This window comes from Cajanus cajan, chromosome 1 (assembly GCF_000230855.2).
Source record: "Cajanus cajan strain Asha chromosome 1, NIPB_CcT2T_4, whole genome shotgun sequence".
Lineage (NCBI taxonomy): Eukaryota > Viridiplantae > Streptophyta > Magnoliopsida > Fabales > Fabaceae > Cajanus > Cajanus cajan.
The window spans coordinates 49,538,203-49,561,255 of NC_138517.1; the positions used below are offsets into that span (position 1 = coordinate 49,538,203).

Here is a 23,053-nt window from a genome sequence, read left to right on the forward strand (position 1 = left end):
AAACCCATATAACATTATGCCCCTAATTTTAAAGTTGATTGGGAAGTTAAGAAAGGATTCATTGATTCAATGGAAAAGATTGTTGAAGACTTAGAAATAATAGGAAAAATTGATGACCAACTTGAGGATTTCAAGAAAGAAAAAGACCTTTTTGGTCATCCTATAGCTCAACTACTCTTAAAACCAAAAGTCCAACAAATTGGTGGGAGTTTGCAATAATTTGCAATTCGAGTTTTGAGTTTGACATGTAGTTCATCTGACTACGAGCGCAACTGGAGTATTTTTAAAAGGGTGAAAATTCATATCTAAAATGGTATATCCATATATGTATAATGTATTTCATTTTCTTTTTCCTATTATATAATAATTGATTTTTCATTTAAGTCCATACCATGAAAAGGAATCATTTGTTGCAAAAACCATGAATGATGTAGTTTATGTCATGGAAAATTTCAAATTGAACAAGAAGCGAGATAGTAAAGAAAAAACTATGGTTTGAAGGCCTTTCTTCCGATGATGATTGGATTGTGCGGAAAATAATCAAATTTCATATTTGAATTCCTTGAATGAAGACATACTTGAAGTTGGACAAGATATTAGAACAAGTGGTGGTAGTGGTACACTTATGGACAATTTGGATGTTCCTCCTATTAAAGAGGATGAATTAGAGTTGGAGTGATGGGAGATGCTAATGCCATTAATAAGAATGAAGATAACATGGATGATGATTGTCAAAAAATTTATACTTTTCTAAATAACTAGAATGCAAGATTTATATAAATTTATAATTGTTATTTTTAATTATTAAGCCTTGTGACTAATGAACTTTCTAATTTCTGTTAGGAGTTATTAAACTTTATATATATATATATATATATATATATATATATATATATATATATATATATATATATATATATATTTTCCTATTTCAAATTTAAGTATTATATTCTTAATAACTTAAGTAAGAATGTAAGATCTTACGATTCAAGTTATAATTCTCAAGTTAGGATGTTTCGCTCTTTTCGATCCCAAGTAAAATCTTGATTTTAATAACATTGAACCCATTATAAAAAATGATTCAACCAACTAACTTTTAGCATTTTGGAGAACAAGAGTTGATCTTTTTTTTTTTAAATTTATTTACATAAAATGAAACAGAATAAAAACACCACTTACAAAGATTATTTGTGGAGAAAAATGAATAGTATAAGTAAACCACTGGGAAGCCACCAAAAAGTAAATACATGAAAAACACTAGAAAATATTCTAATAAGTTGAATTGTATTTTTAGTGCATTTACGGTAAGGATACATCCAAGACAAAAATCGAGATTGCATTTGTCAAAATTTCACAAAATAAAACAGCCAAAAAATAATAACAAATTTCATACATAGGAGTACAAGATTGCTGACACTCAAAACTGCACCCTTGTGAATCTCTATGGGGGCATGTCTCTTAAACATTTTGTCCCAAGTATAACTCGATGGAAAATCCTGCAACAGAAAACTAACACATCAAGACTTGAAAAGACATGCAAATCCAAAAGATGCTGCAGAACAAAATTGATAAAACATCAAAGCCAAAAGACAGCAAATACCGAAAGCCAGACCATAAAGACAGATGACCACCAATTACAATATATCAAATTCAAAAATGACTAGGAAAAAATATTCTGCTTCCAAAGGCTATTCAATTTGACTCATCAACCTTCTTTATAGGGGTGACCAAAATAAACTGAACAGAACTTATAAAAACTATATTGACCTTAAAAGTAGTTCTCATGAACTGAACTAAATTGAATATTAGTTCAGACGAACTGAAATGAACTATTCTTTTGTGTCATTGAACTGAATTGAACTATACTATAAAAATTTGAACTGAACTGCAATTTAAACTGCACTGAACTGTTATGATATTTTGAATTGAACAATTTTGACTCATTGATCTATCAAAATAGGACACATTTGCCAACTTTATTTTATTTTCCATTTTATTTAAATTTTTCAAAGGAAAAAGATATAAAATTAAGTCAAACAGTGAATTTTAAGCCTAAAAATAAGTAGTTCAACATAACTCAATTGATCCGTTAGGTTCGACAAAATTGATATAATTTTTTCGGATCATTTTTTTTCCGAAAGTTTTGGTCATTAGACTATCAAATTAATCTACTAAGACATAACATATTAAACACATTTAATTTTTATCCTTTTATAAAAATAGTTCAATTTCTATAATTTAGTTCAGTTTTATAGTTCAGTACAGTTCAACTTTCCAACAGTTCAGTTCAGTTTAGTTTTTTTTAACAGTTCAGTTCAGTTTTTTATAGTACAGTTCGGTTCAGTTCACCACCAGTTCATTTCAGTTTTTTTTGTCCATCTCTACTCCTTTCTCCATCCTATTTTATAAGCAGTTCAGAGTTCACAGCTGATTGGGATAACAAATTAATCTGACCAACCATCTTATATATTTTGTTATGACTAAACAACCAATTGTGCCCAGCATTCATGATGCAAGGATGGAGGTTTACAAGGTACATTCTATTTAGGTACCTTGTATTACTGACTGTAGTTATCAATCATTGATCGCAGTGAGCGACCAATCCCATTCCATAACTGTTACAGTGGGATAGCAGATATCCGATAACTGTTGCACCTTAGTTCTCTGGGTCAGATACTAGGAAGGTTTGAACAGAGAGGCCCATCAGAACAGGGCCTGATTTAGCTTGTCAAAACGGTTTCATACTATATCAAACATTAAAGGGAGAAATTATAAAATTATCCTTCAAACGGGTTGGACCCAATTTCATTATTGTGACTGCTACTGACTAAAAAAAAAAAATCCACAATGCATAACCTGCAGTGGCCCATGGTCACTACACCTTGCTGTAGCACTGTTGCAAATTATTGATAACACTGCTACCAACCAGTGAGTTGGGCATTTAGATTCACCCAACAGTCAATCACTGTCAACTTTACAAGGTAGCAGAATTCTCCATAAAAAAATGAATTTGTACCAGGAAACCTAGAAAAGGATTGGTATTTAAAAAAGCAAAATCTAAAGGCAAGATCAGAACCATACCACAATAAATTAATCCTCCTCCATTGGTACATCTGGAATGTCAAATCTATCCTCTTCAATAGTCTTGTTTATCACATATACTGGACTAGGTACTGGGTTGTCAAGGAAAGAATATGGGATACATTTATCACAAGCATAACACGGCTGATTCCAAGTTAAAATTACACACTTACTATATTTAAAACATATTTCACCCTGAATTTCTTACCCTTAACTTGGTCTTTATTCATAGAAATTTAAATATAAAATAAAGGAGAAATTATATATTGTCATTTAGGTATCTTGAGCCTTCATACCAATTACTGCAGTATCAAACATATTTCACCCTGAATTTCTTCTGAATGATGTCCAAAATGTTACCAGCACGGAATTGTTGACACAAAATCAAGACATCTTTTAAATTCAACAGGGAACCTGGGTTTCTTATTGCAAAATTGCATGTTTAGCTTGCTGTCTGAGAAACATTTCAAAAGATTCTTCTATTATTATTTGTATTATCTGAATTTTTAATTTCTTGCAATCTCAATAAACAGAAGCTTATATGCAACTCAGACTTTGTCCACAAGTCCCCCAAGATCCTTCAACACAAGGTAGACTATAGATGCCATGTCATATTCATAAACCTTAGGAAAGAAAAGTATGGTAAAGAAAGGGAGCAATGGAAAGGATATTTATTGACATAAGATCTTCCTCCTTTTCACCCCGGTTGCGACTGTGGTCTAGCTCTCTGCTAATTTCAGGTGTAACCTGCAGTAGGAAAAAAAAATATCAGTCGGCCAGAAATTTGAAACAGAAGAAAAGCAAACCATCAGATGAAGTGCTCACTAATTTATGCTTTTGCTTTTCCAGTAGATCCCTTAATTTATCCTTATCTTCCTTCTGCAGCTCATTTTTGTACCTGAAATATCACAAAAACAGCTTCAAATTAAAAAGCTGACAGAAATATTAATCATTGACATATCTTATGCAATGCTTGTTATAAATATATATTAATATATAAAGGAGATACCACTTTCAATAATTACTTTTGATTTCCGTTTTTACATGGACCATTTTATCCTTTGTTTATTTTCCATAACTAGAGACTACCTTTTCCTATGAGTAACTACTCATTCTTTTCTTTTTTTTCTATTTTATTCTGAAACTACTATAACAGCTTATAAAAATAATTATTTTTTTCTTTTAATACAATGCAGGCACAGAGTGCCTTTTTCCTGCTAGTAATTCATTACATACATTCATTGATGATCATAGGAAATACACATTTTCTTTGCTCTAAACAAGAGGTGTTTGATAAAGCCTAGGGAGAACCACACTACAAAAGCTAAATGGTGTAGTTGGAGAGCCCAAGGCCTTATGAACCCACACTAGAATCCCATACATAAAATGTGGGGCTCAAGTCACACCTTTCAATTGGATCATAACATCCCACTCTGTTCTACAGCCATGGCGGCCATGCAGGCTGGTCGTGCACTAGCCCTTTCACTAGTACCAAGCACGCGCTGGCACTGCAATGTCGACAACACCACCCAAACCGGTCCTTTGCAGCTAAGACATGGCGGAAGACTCTGATACTGATTGATAGGTATCAGTAAATGAAGTAAAAACAGAGATGATACTTGTATTAATATTGGAAGATACAGGATTGAATCTCAGTGTCATATTGGATCCTGGAATCCAAATCACAGTGAGATAAATTCAGAAAAGGGTGGCCTTTTTAGGAGTGGTTAATTCATCAGGGAAACAAGCTTCTAGAAGTGACTACAAAAGGATATATGAAGGTAATCAACGAAATGGTTCCTGATAGGCACCTTGAAGACAAGGCATTGCTTGATGGGGGTAGCAGTGTTAGAGACCTTGAACCTACATAGTGGAGCAAGTAAGTTTACCTAAGGATAAAGGGCCCACAAGTTTTAAGTGTATGCAAGGTGTCCAAAAGGTAATTTCAGTAATGTGAAAATGGGATATGAAGGAAACTAAGCTATCTAGTTATCACAACAGGCTTATGACCTGGGGCAATGGGAGAAGGGGATTCAATGTGTTTCATTCTAGTCTGTAACTTGAACAGAACTTTTGTGCTTCTGGGGGGAGAGCATTGACACTAGGGAGGAAGACTGATAGACCCATTATGAAAGTATATAGAAGGAAAGGGAAAAAAGGGGATGAAGGAACAGAAGGGATAAATTGGCCCAAGAAACAAGGCCTGCTTGTGTATGAAAGAAAGGAACGTGTAGCAGCAACTGAGAGGGAATTAGAAGAGAGAGAAGAGGGGCATAACAGACTAGACATCTGGCAGAAAAAGGTTGGAGGGAAGGATACGGGAATCATGCAGCAAGAGAGAGAAGGGTATATTGGAGAGGTGAGTAACTGATTTAAGAGGAGGAATCATTTTGGGAGGCTAAGCTAAGTGAAGAACGTGCCTTCCTCAAGAAACGGTGTTGCATAGTCTATAATTTTTAATTTCCATTTTTGCAAGGAGCTGTGCTCTAACCATTATTCTATTTTCATCACTCTTTAACGAGATTGATACTGTAACAGGGATTTATTCGATCTGATTTAGTTTATCCTATGTTATACATCCAAATTTCCTATTCATTTTGGTTGGGTCCTATTAAGGACCCTTTTAGAGAAATCCTTATTTTCCATATCCATTTTTTTCTCTATTCCTTTTTAACTCAATAATACATAGAACTCCATTTGAGTTTCCTTTTCCTTGCTATTGTTCTGTCAAGAGTGTATTAGACATGCATTGAAAAATCAGAACAAATGGTGAATCACTGACCTCTGCACAAATGCAAGAAGCGACTGGTGCCATATAACTGGCATTATCCTAGTTTCATTGAGAAATCTCATAAAATGATCAACAACCGCATCAACCACACGATATGGCAAAGCATATTTTTTCTCCAGAAGAAGCTTGATGAAATAGCTGCAATCATTATAAAGTTAGTATCTATCAAATATTGAACTGTATTTTTATAAATGATGCTTTATAAAATAAATGGCTACAATATTAAATACCATACCTTGTGGTTCCACAATATTCCATTCCAGAAAGCTTCAATAGTGCAACACTGCATACACATCCAGAAGTTAGGGTGCATAATAAGACATTATTGAATATGACTCAAATAATTAAAACTTTTATTTTCAATCACTGCATAAACAACAGTGCAATAAGTATCCACCTCTGACAGTAGCATTTTAACTTGAACAACAAAAATGCAAACCAAAAGACTAGACATTATATTAATACATATTAAGAGATAATTTATATAAATAAAAAAAACTATTAATTCTTATTTAAAATAATTCAAGAAAACTCTTTCTTTTCGGTAGTAGTGCCATGGGAAAAAGCTTGGAAATCTAACCAAGCACATGAATGTAAGCAATTTTACTGGGTAATAATAATAACGAGACATGCTCAAATAGATAAGCACTGCTGGTTCCTATTATACTTTCCCCAACATACTACAGGTTATGTTCCCTAAATTGAGGTCTGAAAAACACTCTCAACCACAGTGACACATCTCAGCACACTTTGCATAACAAAGCCAAATACTTGCTAAGCATATAATTTTTAATATTTCTAGTTATGATTGACCAAGTTAACATACCTTGAATGAAGTGGAGGAATAGAAACCTTTTCTATAATGCTTCCAATAATGACTGCTTCCCTGAGAGTGCATGTGCGTGACTGTACATGAAGAACAATGTCAAACCCCACAACAAAAATGGAACATAGATTGCCTACATATCAAACTCAAAATTTACAGACTCTGTATTCTACAAAATCTCTGAATCACTTTCTATTTGTCAAGTTCCTATGACAGTACCAACAAATCATTCATAATCCATCATAAACATAAAGTAATAATTTCTCAAGTTCATTTACTATTTCACACCTATATTATTCCATATTTTTCATTTTCAAAACAGGGTTTTATAGTTAATTTTTTCCCTCTGCATTCCAACAATTATGAGAACGAACATCACACAAATGTCACCTTAAAGGATATGTGATGCATCAATTCCTCAACACCAAAATGCGTGAATTTACAGTTGGAACTCATCTTACATTGCATATGCTTTTAATTCCAGAAATCAGTCTTAGTTCAACATGTTCCAAAAGCTTTAACATGTAATTAGATCAAGAGGCAAAAGTCTATACCATAACTTAAGAATGAATAGAATTCCACAGACAGAACATACAAAAATATCACCCAATGATTAAATTTGAGACATCAAAAGGTAGAACCAACTTAGACACAGTTGAATACCTCACACAGTGGAAACAGTATTCCCTTAAAGAATGCAGCAGGTTTGTACAATGCCTTTTTCAGAGTTTGGTATAAAGCAAAATGCAGCCGTTTGTTCTTCCTTATATCTTCTCTCACTCTTGGAAGCAACACAAGCTTGTAGAAGCGTTCTGCCTTTTTTGCACCAAAATTAGAAGCAAAAATTCTAGTGGCTTGATAAAGAGCATTTGGAGACCAATTTTCAGGTTCAGTTATATACAGGACTTCCTCCCAAAGTTGCATAGAGGGGATGTGTTTGAATGCCTTTGGTATTTTGCCTATTGTATATTTGCTAAGATGAGTCCCAACCCTGCCAGTAAGAAAGATGGAAAAAACAGTGGGGTTGAGGCATGAGATGAAAACTACATTTAACCAGCTACATAACTAAACAGAAACGAATTTATTAATCTAATTTACATATTTATTATAGAATTGAATTGGATGTATACATACCCCTTGTATATGTCAATTATGGATTTATCTAATTTTGGTACAGGTCGGTTTTCTGCACAAAATTATCAGAAATAATATGAGTGAGATAAAATCTTCAAGCATGCTGAAGCTGAACAACATGCTAAAAACACTCAATCCCTAACAAACAGAAAAAATGAGGAAAACAAAATGGAGTCTAGCATTGCCTGAAGCAACAGAAGCATCCTTTTCTTTTATTCTTTGGACAATGAGATCGGCAAGTGTTTTCTGCTGACCAGGCTCCTTTGATAAGAATGCCTCCATTAGTCTCTCATCTTCCTCGTTAATTTCCTCCTGAATTTTCATAGAATGAAAAAAGAATAACAAAAATCACTGTCACAGTAATAGTCAAAAAGGATTTGAGGGAAGATAAAATAAAACTCACTCAATCCAAAATTTTCCACTAATGTAAACAAGCATTGCTAATGATTTTCACTCTCAAATTCTCAGTCTAATTCATCTATTCTCATTTTTAATTTTCATAATCACAAAATTATCACTTATTTTTCCTCCTGTAGATCTTTTCAATCAAGAAACAAAGCAAAAATAAAATTGACACTTTTCATAGTTATTATTTTTAAAAACAGGTAACAAGTTCACCCAAACAAGCTCTAAAAGTACCAAATTCACATTTGTGAAGAGCCAAAAATAAAAATATCCTGGTCACTACTCCTGATTTAGTGCCTAAGTGCCTAACTTTTTTAAATTCTCATTCAGCACCTAGGTTTGCTCTTTAGTGCAGTAAAGAAAGATAAACTGAAAAATGAAAACCCTTTCACAAAGCTTCTGTTAAACAAGGGTATATATATACAGAAGAGCTAGAGACTAGCCCTCTTCAGATAAAATTCTTAATTCTTAATAAGCACCTACAATAAGCACTTACAAAAACAAAAATAAGCACCTATAATATGAATTAAACATCTCTCACATAATTTAATATTAGCTTATATATAAACAGACTAAATTATAAAAGCTTATGCCTAACTTAATACACATCTAAGAATCTGGATAAAAATTCTCTTTTAGGAAAAATCAAAATAAGAATTTTCATAAGCTAAAACTAGTTTATTTATATACTAAAAACAAGTTTTGGGAGAAGCTAACAAGAGAGAAATTCCACAAATTAGCCTATGTATAAGATAATTTTAGCATATATTTCATTTTCTTTTAAGTTTTCTCTTTTAAAAAGTGCTTGGGGGAGAAATTTATCCACTTCCAAAGTGTTTGTGTTTGTCGATGCCTTGAACGACGTCGTATACAGTTTTTTGCAAGTTCAACCAAACAAAAGCTGATGAAAAGGAAACAGCAAAGGTGCGAGCGTAACTCACTTCATCAAAACCGGCGAATTGGCTCTGCGTTTCGGAGAACCCGGCGAAGTCGTCAATTTCATCGGCGTCTTCATGGACGCTGGGAACCTCTTCGAAGAAAGCCGCGGCGCCGTCGTGCGCCTCCTCCTCCTTCTGCTGAAGCAGAGCCTCCTTCATGATCTTGGAGCTGAGCGTGGGAGCGATGAACTTCTCCTCCTGCTGGTGCTTCTTCTGAGCCTTCGAACGCTTCTTCGCCTTCGCAGGGTCGGCGCCGTGCGGATCGAACGGTTCAGGGTTGTGAATCCGCTCCTTACGCTTCGCCATTCTGCGCTGCGATTGCGAAGAGAACGAGGGCGAGTGAAGATCGGAGAGTGGCGGCGAACTCTGCTTCCGGCTGCGGTGGCTCCGCCGTTTGCGATGGGAGGGGGCGAGGGTTTTGTGTTTTGTTTCTCAGGCTGCAATAAGGATAAACCCTACGTTGTAAATATGGAGTACTCGTTTTGATAGAGGAATATAGAGTACTCTTAATTCTTAATTCCTAATTCCTAATGGCTGCATTGATTTTTTTCTTAAAATGTATATTTTGACAATAATTAATAAATTTATTAATGTGTTATTATTAATTTATTTGTATTTTAAAATTGTCCATAACGTATTTTTTTAGCTAAAATATATATTAACAACTAATATAAATATATTTATATAATTTTTTAATGAAATAATTAATTATTTTCATTATGATTTTTATTTATTAATGTGTTATTATATAATTAATATAATTTTAATTTTATTGTGAAATTATGTAAATATTCAAGATTTATGAGAGTTTTTTTATAGAAAAATTTGAAAGGAAGAAATTATTCTTTTTATATTATTTATTTATTTTATATAAATTTTAATTTTAGTTTTTAATTTTAATATTAAATATTTTTTCATAAATTTTTATAATTTGTAATCTTTGAATTTTTTTATTAACATTTTTAGTCACTAGTATTAAGATATCTATTTATAAAAATAAAATAGAGATGAAGACTAAATAAAATTTGTTTAGAGACTAAAAGTGAAAATTAAAAATTAAAACTTAATTTTATAAGCAATAATAATTATTAAATATTTATTTATTGATTATAATATTAAGTAGATAATATATAATTAATATTTAAATTAAATTATATTTTTATTGTAACGTAGTTAGTAAACTGGAATGGGGCGTTTCCAGATTGGAACGGACCGTTCCAAACTACTAAAACAAGGGTGATTTAGTAGCTTAGAACGGGCCGTTTCCAAACTGGAACGGACCGTTCCAAACTACTAAATAGACCTATGAATCTTAGACTGGAACGGGTCGTTCCAAAGTGGTCATTGTGAGTTAGATTCAACTCCAGAACGGGTCGTTCCGGTTTTAGAACGGGTCGTTCTAGACGTGCCAGAACGGGCCGTTCCGATTTTAGAACGGGTCGTTCTGCATGTGAATTTTACACATGATGAAGAAGCCTAGAATGGGCCGTTCCGGATTTGGAACGGGCTGTTCTGGCCAGTTTAGATTTCTATAAATAGGACTTGTGGGCAGTTGAGGAGAAATGGAGGTTTTAGAGAGAAGTTCTAGAGAGAAGGGCTCTAGATTAGGAAGCTTTGGGTGGATTGAAGTTTCGGGTTGAGCTTCGAAAAGGGAATTCCACTTCTTCTCAGTTGATGGAGGACCATCCTTGAAGACACATGTGGGCCCCATCACTAGGTCCATGGCTAGGAGAGTTGAAGAGGAGGAGGGTGTTCACACACCAAGAGACACTCTCCTCATGATCATAGAGTATTAGTTCTCTCCTAAGCCTCATTAGTATAGGGTTTATTTTATTTTCCAATTTTACCCTTGTATTTTGGGGTGTTTAGGACTTAGAATTTATTTTCTCTTGTATTTCCCATTTTACCCTTGTATTATGGGGTGCTTTAGATGATTAGGGTTTTAATTTTGGGCTAGGGTGTTACATTAGAAGGGTGACGCATTTTTGGTGCTCATTGGATCTATTTTTTGGTGTTAGAAAGGCTTAGGCCCAAGTGGAAGGCAAAGGTTGCATGGTCTTATCATGCACCTAGATACAGCCAATCTAAACCCATAGATTCCATCCTTGGCCACCAAGTTACATCTAAGGTTCATTTGGCATTTCATTTGGAGTGCATTTGCCTTGTGAATTTCGGCCATGCACACTCCAAATGAAACCCTAGATGCCTCCCCTCCTATAAATACCCAACACCCCACACCTTGTAAATACTTTGGATTATATAGATTTTGAGTGAGCATTTCATGCCTCAACATCTCTTCCTTAGTTACTAGGTTAACTTCGGCTAACCCCCTTCATTCTCCATCCTTGGAGAGTGAAACCCTAGAGTGGCCTCCACCTACACTTGGAGTGAGCCAACCTTGAGCAACCATACACCTAAACCCAAACACTTCCGCCAATCATCACTATCTCACGCCTACTTCCTTTTTTTTCACCATAAACTTCCTTTTGTCCAACCTTTGGTGAGCCTAGATCAAGGGCAAGGTGTCTCCCTTCAACTCACAATCATCAACCATGGAAGGAAGGACACCAGTATCTAGAGCCAAGGATCATCAAGGGTAAAACGTTGTCTTCCTTGTCTTCTTGTCTTTTCTTTCTATTCGGTCTTGTCTTCTTTTTTTTGCCCTTCTTTGTATGGCCGAATGCTTTGGGTTCATATTCTTGTCTCTTGTGAACCTTCCTTGAACATGATAGGTTTCCATTATTAGGTGTGCCATGCTTTTTATTTTTAGGCTTGAGTCTCATAAAAACATGCTATGAATATGCTTTTGATTTTTAAATCCACCTAAGTTTTGTCATATTTTATGTTTCCTATATTTTGTCTACAAAAAAAATTCCATGTATGTGCCAAACACCTTTGCATGAAATACATGAACAAAAATACCATGATGCATCATTTTAAGTGGGCGTGAGATATAGGAGCCATCTAGGAGTCATTCATGCATGCTACTTAGTCCTAGCATGTTCTATGAGATTTTTGATATCCATGTGTAAATGCTTCCTTGCACATGCATTGCCGCCCCACTTCCTTGCATTTTCACTTGATTTAGTCTAATTTTGGTTGTATGAAAAACCCTAAAAGAATCTAAGAGGTGTGCTGAAAAATTTGTGCAAACAACTTGTACTAGATAGTACAAATCAATTTCCACTCAAAAGATACCCAAAACACCTCTAAGAAACCGCCACTTGTCCTCCTCTCCTTGTCTTAAAATTTGACCTAATTTTCTCTCCACCCACAAGTGCAAAACCTAAGCAACAAATGGGCTGAACTTTTAAAAAAAAAATTGGACCCAAAGTATAAAGAAAAGTGACGTGAAAAGAAAGGAAAAGAAAGAACAAAAAAAAAAAAATTTGACCAAAAAGGACTTGTTGCTAGACTTGTGGACTTGGACCAATACCTATGCTTTTTGGAGTTGGACTTAAGACCATTATTGACCTATTTTGAGACCTTAAAGATGGCTGGACCAAATTCATAAAAGACTTAAATCAAGTGGGCTTAAACACTAATCCATTCTAGTGCCTTTCTAGGAATACTCTTTTGTGTGCTTCCTATTTTTGATTGAGTCTTAATTTTAGTTTGTCTTTTCTTTGGCCTCTTTTGTTTTGTCTCAATCATTTCTCTCTGAGTTTAGCCTTTCCTAATTGTGCTTTTCAGTTTTATTTCTTGGACTCTTGCTCTTTGGGTTGGTTTCATTTTGTTTGTAGGTGAAGAACCTATCTAGCAAACTAGCACACCTTTGGTGGATTTGAGTGGAGGAGTGAACCGAATCCAAACCTAGCCTTTGGAGGGATTTACACCACACCAAAAGGAGTGTTTAAACACTTAGAGAGGACTAACAAGTTTGTTCTTTGTGAAGGAACCCAAGTGGAGGAGTTTGAAGACCTAAAATTTTTTATTTTTTTCATATTTTGCTTGAATTGTTCTTTTCAGCCTCTTTGTGTTTTTTGGCCTTGGTTTCATTCATTTTGGTTTGTAATTAGCCAATTCTAAACCTCTTCACTTTGGTTTTAGTTCGTGTAGTTGAAGGTGATTTGAAAACCTTCACCTAGGACTTCGACTAGAGTATGCTTTAAATGCTTTCCTTGTTGCATGTTTTAAAGCTTTTGGTAGTATAATTGTTAGGTTTTTAACTTTGCTTTCAATTACGTTAGAAGGCTTGCTTTGCCTACTAGGGGTAACGTGCACACACACACTTTATTGATTGTGCCAACTTGTTTTGTGAGAAAAGTGGAAAGGGCTTTGTGATTTTTACTTGATAAGGCTTGGTTTTTAAGTGATTCCTAGTAGTCCACCTCCCTTTGATAGTTCACTTTGTACACTTAAGCCTTTTCCTACCTATCTTGCACCTTGAAAACCTTTTTGAAAACCTTTTATCACTCACTCTTTGTGAAAACTTTTTCAAAACCTTTTTTTTTTTAAAAACAACTTTGTGAAAACCTTTTCTTGATCAAAGATGAGTGATCATTCTAGTGTACATGGTCATAACTCTTGTAGTACTAGGTCTAGTGTTAGGGATGAACTTAGGCAACTAAAAGAGTACCTAAGAAAAAAAGAAGAGGAAAATATAAAAAGAGAGGAAGAGTTGAGAAGAAAAGAAAAAGAGTTTGAAAAAAATAACGAGGAAATAAAAAGGTTGCTTGAAAGACTAGTTGTGGGAGGAGAGGCTAGTGGTTCAAAACCAAGAGTCACTTCTCTTAAATCCTCAAAAGGTAAGGGGCATATGTTTCATTCAAGTGTTCATGAGGAGGAAGGGCATCATACCCAACCTCTAAGTGATATCTTCTATAGTAGTCATCACAATAATGATTACTATCAAAGACCCCCAAGGCAACATAGACATAGGGAGTCTTCCAATAGGGAACCCCACATCCCTCTTCCCCCATTTCATGGCAAAGACAATGTTGAAACTTATTTGGATTGGGAAATGAAAGTAGAACAACTATTTTCTTGCCATGGAGTGAGTGAAGAGAGAAAGGTTTCTTTGGCAACCCTTAGCTTCCAAGGGCATGCCATGTATTGGTGGACCTCCTTAGAAAAAGAAAGAAGAATAAACCATGAGCCTCCAATTCAATATTGGAATGAGCTCCGTAGTGCCTTGAGAAGGAGGCATATTCCTCCATACTATGACCGTGAGCTTATGGACAAGCTACAAAGATTGAAACAAGGGTCATCTGGTGTGGAAGAATATAGGCAATCTATGGAGTTACTCATGATGAGGGCTGGGATAAGGGAAGAAGAGAGGACCACCATCTCAAGATTCCAAAGTGGTCTTAACCTTGAAATAAGAGACAAAGTTGAACTCTTACCATATAGAGATTTGAATGAACTTGTTCAACTTTGTTCTAGAGTGGAGCACCAACTCAAAAGGAAAACTTTTAGAAGAGACTCCACTCCATCTTATTCCAAGAGTTTCAAGAAGGAGGGCCCCTCTTCCAACTCTTTTCCTAAAGAAAAAGAAAAATAAACCTCTCAAAGAACATCTTCCAAAGAAACTAAGACAAGTGACATCAAGTACTTTAAGTGCCTTGGTTGAGGGCACATTGCCTCTCAATGCCCAACAAAGAAAACCATGACTTTAAAGGGCCAAGACCACTATAGTAGCCTTGATGAAGCTACTTCTTCTTCTTCAAGTGATGAAGAAGGAATCTTAGAGTCCGAGGAAGAAATCTACCCTTGTGAAGGAGACTTGTTAAAGGTTAGAAGGCTCCTTGGAAGCTAATCTAGTGATCTAGATCAATCCCAAAGAGAGAACTTGTTTCATACAAGGTGCAAAGTTTTAGAAAACACTTGTTCTCTCATTGTGGATAATGGATCTAGTTGCAATTGTTGTAGCACTAGATTAGTGGATAAGCTAGCCTTAACTACTATACCTCATCCAAAACCCTACAAATTACAATGGATCAATGAGGAGGGAGGTATTTTAGTTAGTCAACAAGTGAATATACCTATCTCCATTGGCAAATACCAAGATGAAGTTTTATGTGATATAGTGCCATTGGATGCTAGTCATATTCTACTTGGAAGGCCTTGACAATTTGATAAAAAAACTATTCATGATGGCCAAACCAACAAAATAAGTTTCCATCACTTAGGCAAGAAGATTGTGTTGTGTCCTCTATCACCTTCTCAAGTGTGTGAGGACCAACTCAAAATGAAAGTCAAAAGAGAGGGAGAAGAAAAAAAAAGTAGAAAACAAAGGAAAGAAGAAAAAAACCTTCCCCTAAAGAATAAAGAAGGGGAAGAGAAGGTGCCAAGTTTAGAGGCAAGTGTCCCCTCTAAAGACGTTGCTCACAAAAGTGTTCTATCCCTTAAAAATGACATCAAAAAAACACTTTTGATTGAACAACCTTTGTACCTTCTCTATTTCAAAGAGACATTTGCTGCCACTAGTCATGAGCTTGAGTCTCTACCTCATGAGGTTCAAAAACTTTTAAAGGAGTTTGATGACCTATTTCCTCAAGAAGTTCCAAGTGGACTTCCACCCTTAAGAGGAATAGAACATCAAATAGACCTCATACCGGGTTCTAGTCTTCCTAATAGGCCCGCTTATAGGACTAACCCTCAAGAAACCAAAGAGATAGAAGCTCAAGTTGATGACTTGTTGAAGAAGGGTTGGGTTCAAAAGAGCCTTAGCCCTTGTGCCATCCCCGTTCTCTTGGTGCCTAAGAAAGATGGCAAATGGAGGATGTGCACTGATTGTAGAGCCATCAATAACATCACAATAAAATATAGGCACCCAATCCCTAGGCTAGATGATATGTTGGATGAATTGCATGGGGCTATCATATTTTCCAAGATTGACCTTAAAAATGGTTATCACCAAATTCGAATCAAAGAAGGTGATGAGTGGAAAACCGCTTTTAAGACCAAATTTGGTTTATATGAGTGGTTAGTGATGCCTTTTGGCCTCACTAATGCCCCTAGTACTTTCATGCGCCTAATGAATCATATTCTTAGGGATTGCATAGGAAAATTTGTGGTTGTCTACTTTGATGACATCCTTGTGTATAGTAAGACCTTAGATGAACATCTTGGACATCTAAGGCAAGTCCTAATAATTCTTAGAGTCAACCACCTCTATGCCAACCTTGAAAAATGTACTTTTTGTCAAGAACAAGTAAATTTTTTGGGCTTCATTTTTGGCAAAGAGGGAGTACAAGTTGACTCCGAGAAAATAAAGGCTATCCAAGAATGGCCCACCCCAAAGAGTGTTGGAGAAGTTAGAAGTTTTCATGGCTTAGCTAGCTTCTATAGAAGGTTTGTAAAAGACTTCTCCACACTTGCATCCCCTCTTAATGAGCTTGTTAAGAAGGATGTACCATTCCTTTGGGGTGAAGCCCAAGAAAAAGCATTCAAAACCCTAAAAGAGAAACTCACCCATGCACCCATTCTAGCTCTACTAAATTTTGATCAAACCTTTGAGCTAGAATGTGATGCATCCGGTTTAGGAATAGGTGCTGTGCTACTTCAAGGAGGTCACCCCATTGCTTACTTTAGTGAAAAACTTCATGGGGCCACCTTGAATTATCCCACCTATGACAAGAAACTCTATGCCCTCATAAGAGCTCTACAAGTTTGGGAGCACTACTTGGTGACTAAGGAATTTGTTATTCACACCGACCATGATTCACTCAAATATCTTAGAGGGCAAGGGAAGTTGAATAAAAGGCATGCAAAGTGGGTGGAATATCTTGAACAATTTCCCTACATCATCAAATATAAGAAGGGAAAGGGCAATGTGGTAGCCGATGCTCTTTCAAGGAGGCATACCTTGCTCTCTACCTTAGGAACCCAAATACTTGGCTTTGATGATGTAAAGGAATTGTATGAGCTTGATTTAGACTTCCAAGCCACTTATGCCAAATGTCTCCAAAAGCCTTTTGATGGATTCTATCTTCTTTAGGGGTATCTTTTTAGAATGGGCAAACTTTACATACCCCAAGGATCCATTAGAAAACTTTTGGTCAAAGAGAGTCATGAAGGATGTCTCATGGGCCATTTTGGGGTTGACAAAACCCTAAGTTTCTTAAAAGCTAAATTTTATTGGCCACACATGAGAATAGATGTCCAAAGGCATTGCTCCAAATGCATTACTTGTTTGAAAGCTAAATCAAGAGTAATGCCTCATGGACTCTATACACCCCTTCCTATAGCTAGCTCCCCTTGGGTAGATATTAGCATGGACTTTGTGCTTGGGCTTCCAAGGACTCAAAGGGGATTTGACTCCATCTTTGTGGTAGTGGACCGTTTTAGCAAAATGGCTCATTTTATACCATGCCACAAAGTGGATGATGCTAGCTATATAGCTAAACTTTTCTTTAGGGAAGTGGTCCGTTTGCATGGTCTACCCAAAGCAATTGTGTCCAATAGGGATGCTAAGTTCCTTAGTCACTTTTGGAAAGTACTATGTGAAAAACTAGGAACAAAGCTCCTCTATTCTACTACTTGTCATCCTCAAACCGATGGCCAAATCGAAGTAGTAAATAGATCCCTATCCACTTTGTTAAGGGTACTCCTCAAAGGGAATAAGAAAACTTGGGATGATTGTCTCCCCCATTTAGAATTTGCATACAATAGAGTAGTCCATAAGACTACTAATCTTTCCCCCTTTGAAGTTGTCTATGGCTTTAACCCAATAACTCCTCTTGATCTTTTACCCCTTCCTAATACCCCTTCCTTGTTTCACAAAGAAGGAGTATCTAGGGCGGATTTTATTAAGAAATATCATGAAAAGATCAAGAGTCAAATTGAAAAACAAACTCAAAAATATGCCAAATACACCAACAAAGGAAGAAAGAAACTCACTTTTGAAGTTGGGAATTGGGTTTGGCTTCATTTGAGGAAGGATAGATTTCCCACTCAAAGGATGTCAAAACTAAACCCTAGGGGAGATGGACCATTCCAAGTCCTTCATAAAATAAATGACAATGCATATAAATTAGACTTTCCTTCTGATTATGGCACTAGCTTATCTTTTAATGTATGTGATCTCACACCATTTTTAGGAGCTGAGGGTTTGGATGAAGATTCTAATCTGAGGACAGATGCTTCTCAAGAAGGAGGGGATGATGGAGGACCATCCTTGAAGACACATGTGGGCCCCATCACTAGGTCCATGGCTAGGAGAGTTGAAGAGGAGGAGGGTGTTCACACACCAAGAGACACTCTCCTCATGATCATAGAGTATTAGTTCTCTCCTAAGCCTCATTAGTATAGGGTTTATTTTATATTCCAATTTTACCCTTGTATTTTGGGGTGTTTAGGACTTAGAATTTATTTTCTCTTGTATTTCCCATTTTACCCTTGTATTATGGGGTGCTTTAGATGATTAGGATTTTAATTTTGGGCTAGGGTGTTACATTAGAAGGGTGACGCATTTTTGGTGCTCATTGGATCTATTTTTTGGTGTTAGAAAGGCTTAGGCCCAAGTGGAGGGCAAAGGTTGCATGGTCTTATCATGCACCTAGATATAGCCAATCTAAACCCATAGATTCCATCCTTGGCCACCAAGTTGCATCTAGGGTTCATTTGGCATTTCATTTGGAGTGCATTTGCCTTGTGAATTTCGGCCATGCACACTCCAAAGAAACCCTAGATGCCTCCCCTCCTATAAATACCCAACACCCCACACCTTGTAAATACTTTGGATTATATAGATTTTGAGTGAGCATTTCATGCCTCAACATCTCTTCCTTAGTCACTAGGTTAACTTCGGCTAACCCCCTTCATTCTCCACCCTTGGAGAGTGAAACCCTAGAGTGGCCTCCACCTACACTTGGAGTGAGCCAACCTTGAGCAACCATACACCTAAACCCAAACACTTCCGCCAATCATCACTATCTCACGCCTACTTGCTTTTTTTCCACCATAAACTTCCTTTTGTCCAACCTTTGGTGAGCCTAGATCAAGGGCAAGGTGTCTCCCTTCAACTCACAATCATCAACCATGGAAGGAGGGACACCATCATCAGTTCTTGGCTATTCTGAGCCAATTTTTAGGTGAGAGAAGCTAGAATGTAGGTTGTTTAATTTCAGGAGAGTTAGGGAAGCTTTATGCATGGTGTTCTTTTGTTGAAATAGTTAAGTTGTTGGGTGCTTAAGTTGATTTATGTTGTTTATATTGTGTAAGTTGACATGATAGATGAATTTTAAATATGTTGTATATTGTTGAAGTTGTTTATAAAGTTGTTAAGTTGCATTAACTTGATATTATAATGATTATAGTTGTTTAATTAAGTTGTTTGCATGTTGTTAAAATTATTAAAGTTGCATAGTTGTATAAATGAATAAGAAGTTGTCAAGCTGGTATATAATGTCTATTTTTGTATTTTTGTAAGTTGTCTATTGTTGTAAGATGCCTATTGCTGTAAAGTTGTTAAGATGTCTATTGCTGTAAAGTTGTTAAGATGTCTATTGCTGTAAAGTTGTTAAGATGCCTATTACTATAAAGCTGTGATGATAAGTTGTTGATCACTAGGACTAGGGGAGATGTTTTCGAAGTTTCTCATCCCATTGTGTGAATTGAGATAGTTGTGGTGCTTTGAGAGCCCAATTTGATGGAGGAAGCCCATAGGCCAAGGGCCCAACTACTAGGGCTATGGCAAGGAGGATACAAGAAGAGTGGGCCCAAGCTCAAGGAAAGCCCATCACTTTGTTTTGTTGGGCTTTGACCCAAGCCCAAGTAGATTAGGAGTAGTGTAGGGATGGGCCTTAGAGCCTTGTATTTTTTAGGCCTTGTATTCACGGCCATCTAGCTTAGGATTTCATTTGAAGGTCATTTGAATTTAGGGTTATTTAGGTTGCATGTGTAGTTGCATTAGAATGTAATTAGATTCACATTTGGTGTGCATTTCGGCCATGTGCAACACATGCACATGGTGTGATCCGAAATGCAACTCAAATGGAAGCCTAATGACATTCCAAATGACTTACACATGTGGTGATCCGGGTTTAGGCTCCAAATATTTGAATTTTGAATTCAAATTTTGGGCGCCTAAGGTTAAGTGAACTCTACCTTGGTTTCACTTAACCTTAGGCCAACCCATGGTTACTTTGACCTAAATTTTCCCTATAAAATCCTTATGACCGAACTTGTAATCACTTTTGGATTAATTGATGAGTTTTCTCTCGTTAGAACACTCCCCTCCGAAAGCCACCAATCCCTAAAACTCTACCCTCCTTGAGCTCCTCTCCTTGTAGAGCTATGGAATTCTCTTCTTCTCCGGACTTGGCTACATGCAAGCTTAGGTCACATTGTGCTTCTTGGAGTCTTCTTCCTTGAAGAACTTCTAAGGAATCCCGGAAGCATTGAAGAATTCATGAGATCTCCAAGTGGAATCTCATCACAATTTGTTGAAAACCTCCTTGGGAAGTTGTCCCTTGGAGTGGACTTTGTGTTGTTCTCCTCTAGGACTTAGTTGATCCCGTGTGTGGGCAAGGTCGAGGCACACGTGTATAAAGCGACCACGGTATAGGGGCAAGGTCGAGCTATACCGATTACAAAGCAACCACGGTATAAGGGCAAGGTCGAGCCATACCGATTACAAAGCAACCACGGTATAGGGGCAAGGTCAAGCTATACCGATTACAAAGCGACCATGGTATAAGGGCAAGGTCGAGCTATACCGATTATAAAGCGACCACGGTATAGGGGTTAGGTTGACCTATATCGATTACAAGTGGCCAATTTGAGTAAAGTACGAAGTTGGAAACTTAGTTCCTAACCGAGTACTATACTTCCTTGTTTAAGTGGCAAAGTCTGAGAAACCATTATCGTGTTGTGGATTGATATCCAAATTTGCTGTGTTGTCGGTTTGGTAGGACCTGGCCACTTAGACTACTTACCATGTTGTAGGAGATCTCCGAGTCAAAATGCGTGACGATGTATAAGTTGTTAATGAGTTAATTTGTTGTTGATATGAGTAGTACATACGTTGTTGTGTTATTAAGTTGTAATTGTGTTGTATGTTGACCTTGTTGAGGATGATGATAGTGTTGTTATGTTGTAAGTTGCTTATTTGTATACAAGTTAATGATGATGCTAGCGTCGCTAGATTACCTATGTTGTAAGTTGCTTTTAATACATGTGTTGGTTGTTGTTATGATGAATATAGTGATTATTCCAATGGTTTGTACAGTAGTTACGTTGAAGTGTTGATATGTGGAATCAAGTTGAAATGATGTTTAGATGTATAGTTGTTATGTTGCATATTAAATTATTATGAGTTGTTTATTGTCTCTAGCTTACCATTGCATGTCTCCATGTGGTTTGGACTGCGATGATCATACATGGTATGGGAGCAGGGTAGGGATAGCCTGGGAGGTAGCTGCTAGAGACCATAAGAGGTGCCTGAAGATGGATATTTGTTTGTAAGCTACCTTATAGTAGCATATTTTCTTGTATATAACTAGTTGTTATTTGTTGCTTGATTAGCAAATTGTGTTGTAAATATTTATTATACTATTTTAGTATATATTCGAGTAGTGTGTAGTGTTGTTCTATAGTGTGACGGCCACGGCGGGTCGTTACACTTTTATGGTATTAGAGCAGTTCGAGTCTAGTGGACATTCCATGGGGGTGGTCCATTTAGGCTTTTGTTGTGTTGAACTCTGTGTTGTGTTGGATGTTGTGTTGATTTTTGTTGAGTAGTTGAGATGTAGTGTGTTGAATAAGTTGTTCATTTTGTAGAAGATGCTTAGAACATGAGCAGATAGCCCATGTCATGGAGATGATGGCTATGGCTATGCAATAGTAGAGTGCCTACTTTGCTAGGATGGATGTTGAGAGAGCTGTGACTAGTGCAGCAAAACCAGTTGGGTCACAGGAGACTTGGGATTTGGCTGAGTTCAGGAAGTGTAGTCCTCCTCAGTTTAGAGGTAATGCAGATCCAGAGGTAGCTGACCACTGGATTTGGGAGTTGGAAAAGATATTCTCAGTTCTAGGTTGTTCAGATGAGTGGAAGCTCAACTATGCAGTGTATATGTTGACAAGGGAGGCAGAGTATTGTTGGAGAGGTACTGGTCAGATGTTGAATTGACCGTGTAGTGGTTGTGGACTGGGTGTGCTTCAAGAGGGCCTTCCTTGAGAAGTACTTCCTAGAGAGTGTTACTGTTAGGCATGCTTGGGAGGTAGAGTTTATGAGATTACAGCAGGGGGGAATGTCGGTGATCGAGTATGCCATGAGATTCGAGCACTTGGCACACTTCTACACCCAAGCCACCTCTAAGGCTTGGAAGTGTAGGAAGTTGCTGAAGGCTTGAAGTATGATTTGAGGAGAGTGGTGGTGCCTATGGCCATCATGGAGTTTCCAGCCTTGGTAGAGAAGGCGAAGGTTGTAGAGCGGCTAGAGAGTCGGCAAGCCGACGAAGATTGTTGGTGGGCCAGCTGGTTCCAAGAGTGGTGGTGGTTCTCAAAAGAAGCCTTATGATAAGCCCCAAATCACAACAAGGGGGTTCTGTCACAAGGAAACCTATTGACACAACTAGGAGTAGGTGTCAGAGTGGAGTTGCTAATCTCAGATATTATAGATGTGGTGGACCTCACTTTATTCGTGAATGCCCTCATACCGAGAGCAAGTGCTTTAGGTGTGGCCAGATGGGTCACATGTCGACTAGTTGTCTTGCAGGTGCCAGACAGACTAGGAGTGCCCCGAGGGGTGATAAATCTACTGCAGCTGGGAGGGTGTTTGCCTTGACCGAAGCCGAAGCTTCCACTTCATCTGATCTAGTGAAAGGGAAGGATAAAGCTACTAGTAAGGATGTGATGATATTATTTGACTCAGGTCCTCCCATTTATTTATTTCATATGCATGTGCTGAAAAGTGGGGTTTGCCTGTATGTA

At 36.8% G+C, this 23,053-nt stretch overlaps 1 protein-coding gene across 1 annotated transcript; it reads right to left on the reverse strand.

Moving 5' to 3' along the window:
- Positions 1–1,265: 1,265 nt before the first annotated feature.
- LOC109791802 (bystin-like protein) lies at positions 1,266–9,651 on the reverse strand. The gene is made up of 11 exons (XM_020351150.3): positions 9,179–9,651; positions 8,018–8,144; positions 7,833–7,884; positions 7,362–7,689; positions 6,699–6,778; positions 6,108–6,155; positions 5,864–6,010; positions 3,907–3,979; positions 3,753–3,828; positions 3,082–3,170; positions 1,266–1,496 (listed from the first exon to the last, which is right to left on the reverse strand). Exons 1-10 carry the CDS (start codon positions 9,479–9,481, stop codon positions 3,091–3,093), a joined length of 1,314 nt encoding a protein of 437 aa, XP_020206739.1. The 5' UTR covers positions 9,482–9,651; the 3' UTR covers positions 1,266–1,496; positions 3,082–3,090.
- Between the last annotated feature and the right edge of the window lie 13,402 nt (positions 9,652–23,053).

Excerpts from the sequence above, each read along its gene's own strand:
- LOC109791802 (XM_020351150.3), bottom strand. The coding sequence starts at position 9,481 with ATGGCGAAGCGTAAGGAGCGGATTCACAACCCTGAACCGTTCGATCCG. Across the intron at positions 6,011-6,107 it reads GAATATTGTGGAACCACAAG|CTATTTCATCAAGCTTCTTC; the intron begins GTATGGTATTTA and ends TAATGATTGCAG. Across the intron at positions 3,171-3,752 it reads GGAAGATCTTATGTCAATAA|CTAGTCCAGTATATGTGATA; the intron begins ATATCCTTTCCA and ends ACAACCCAGTAC.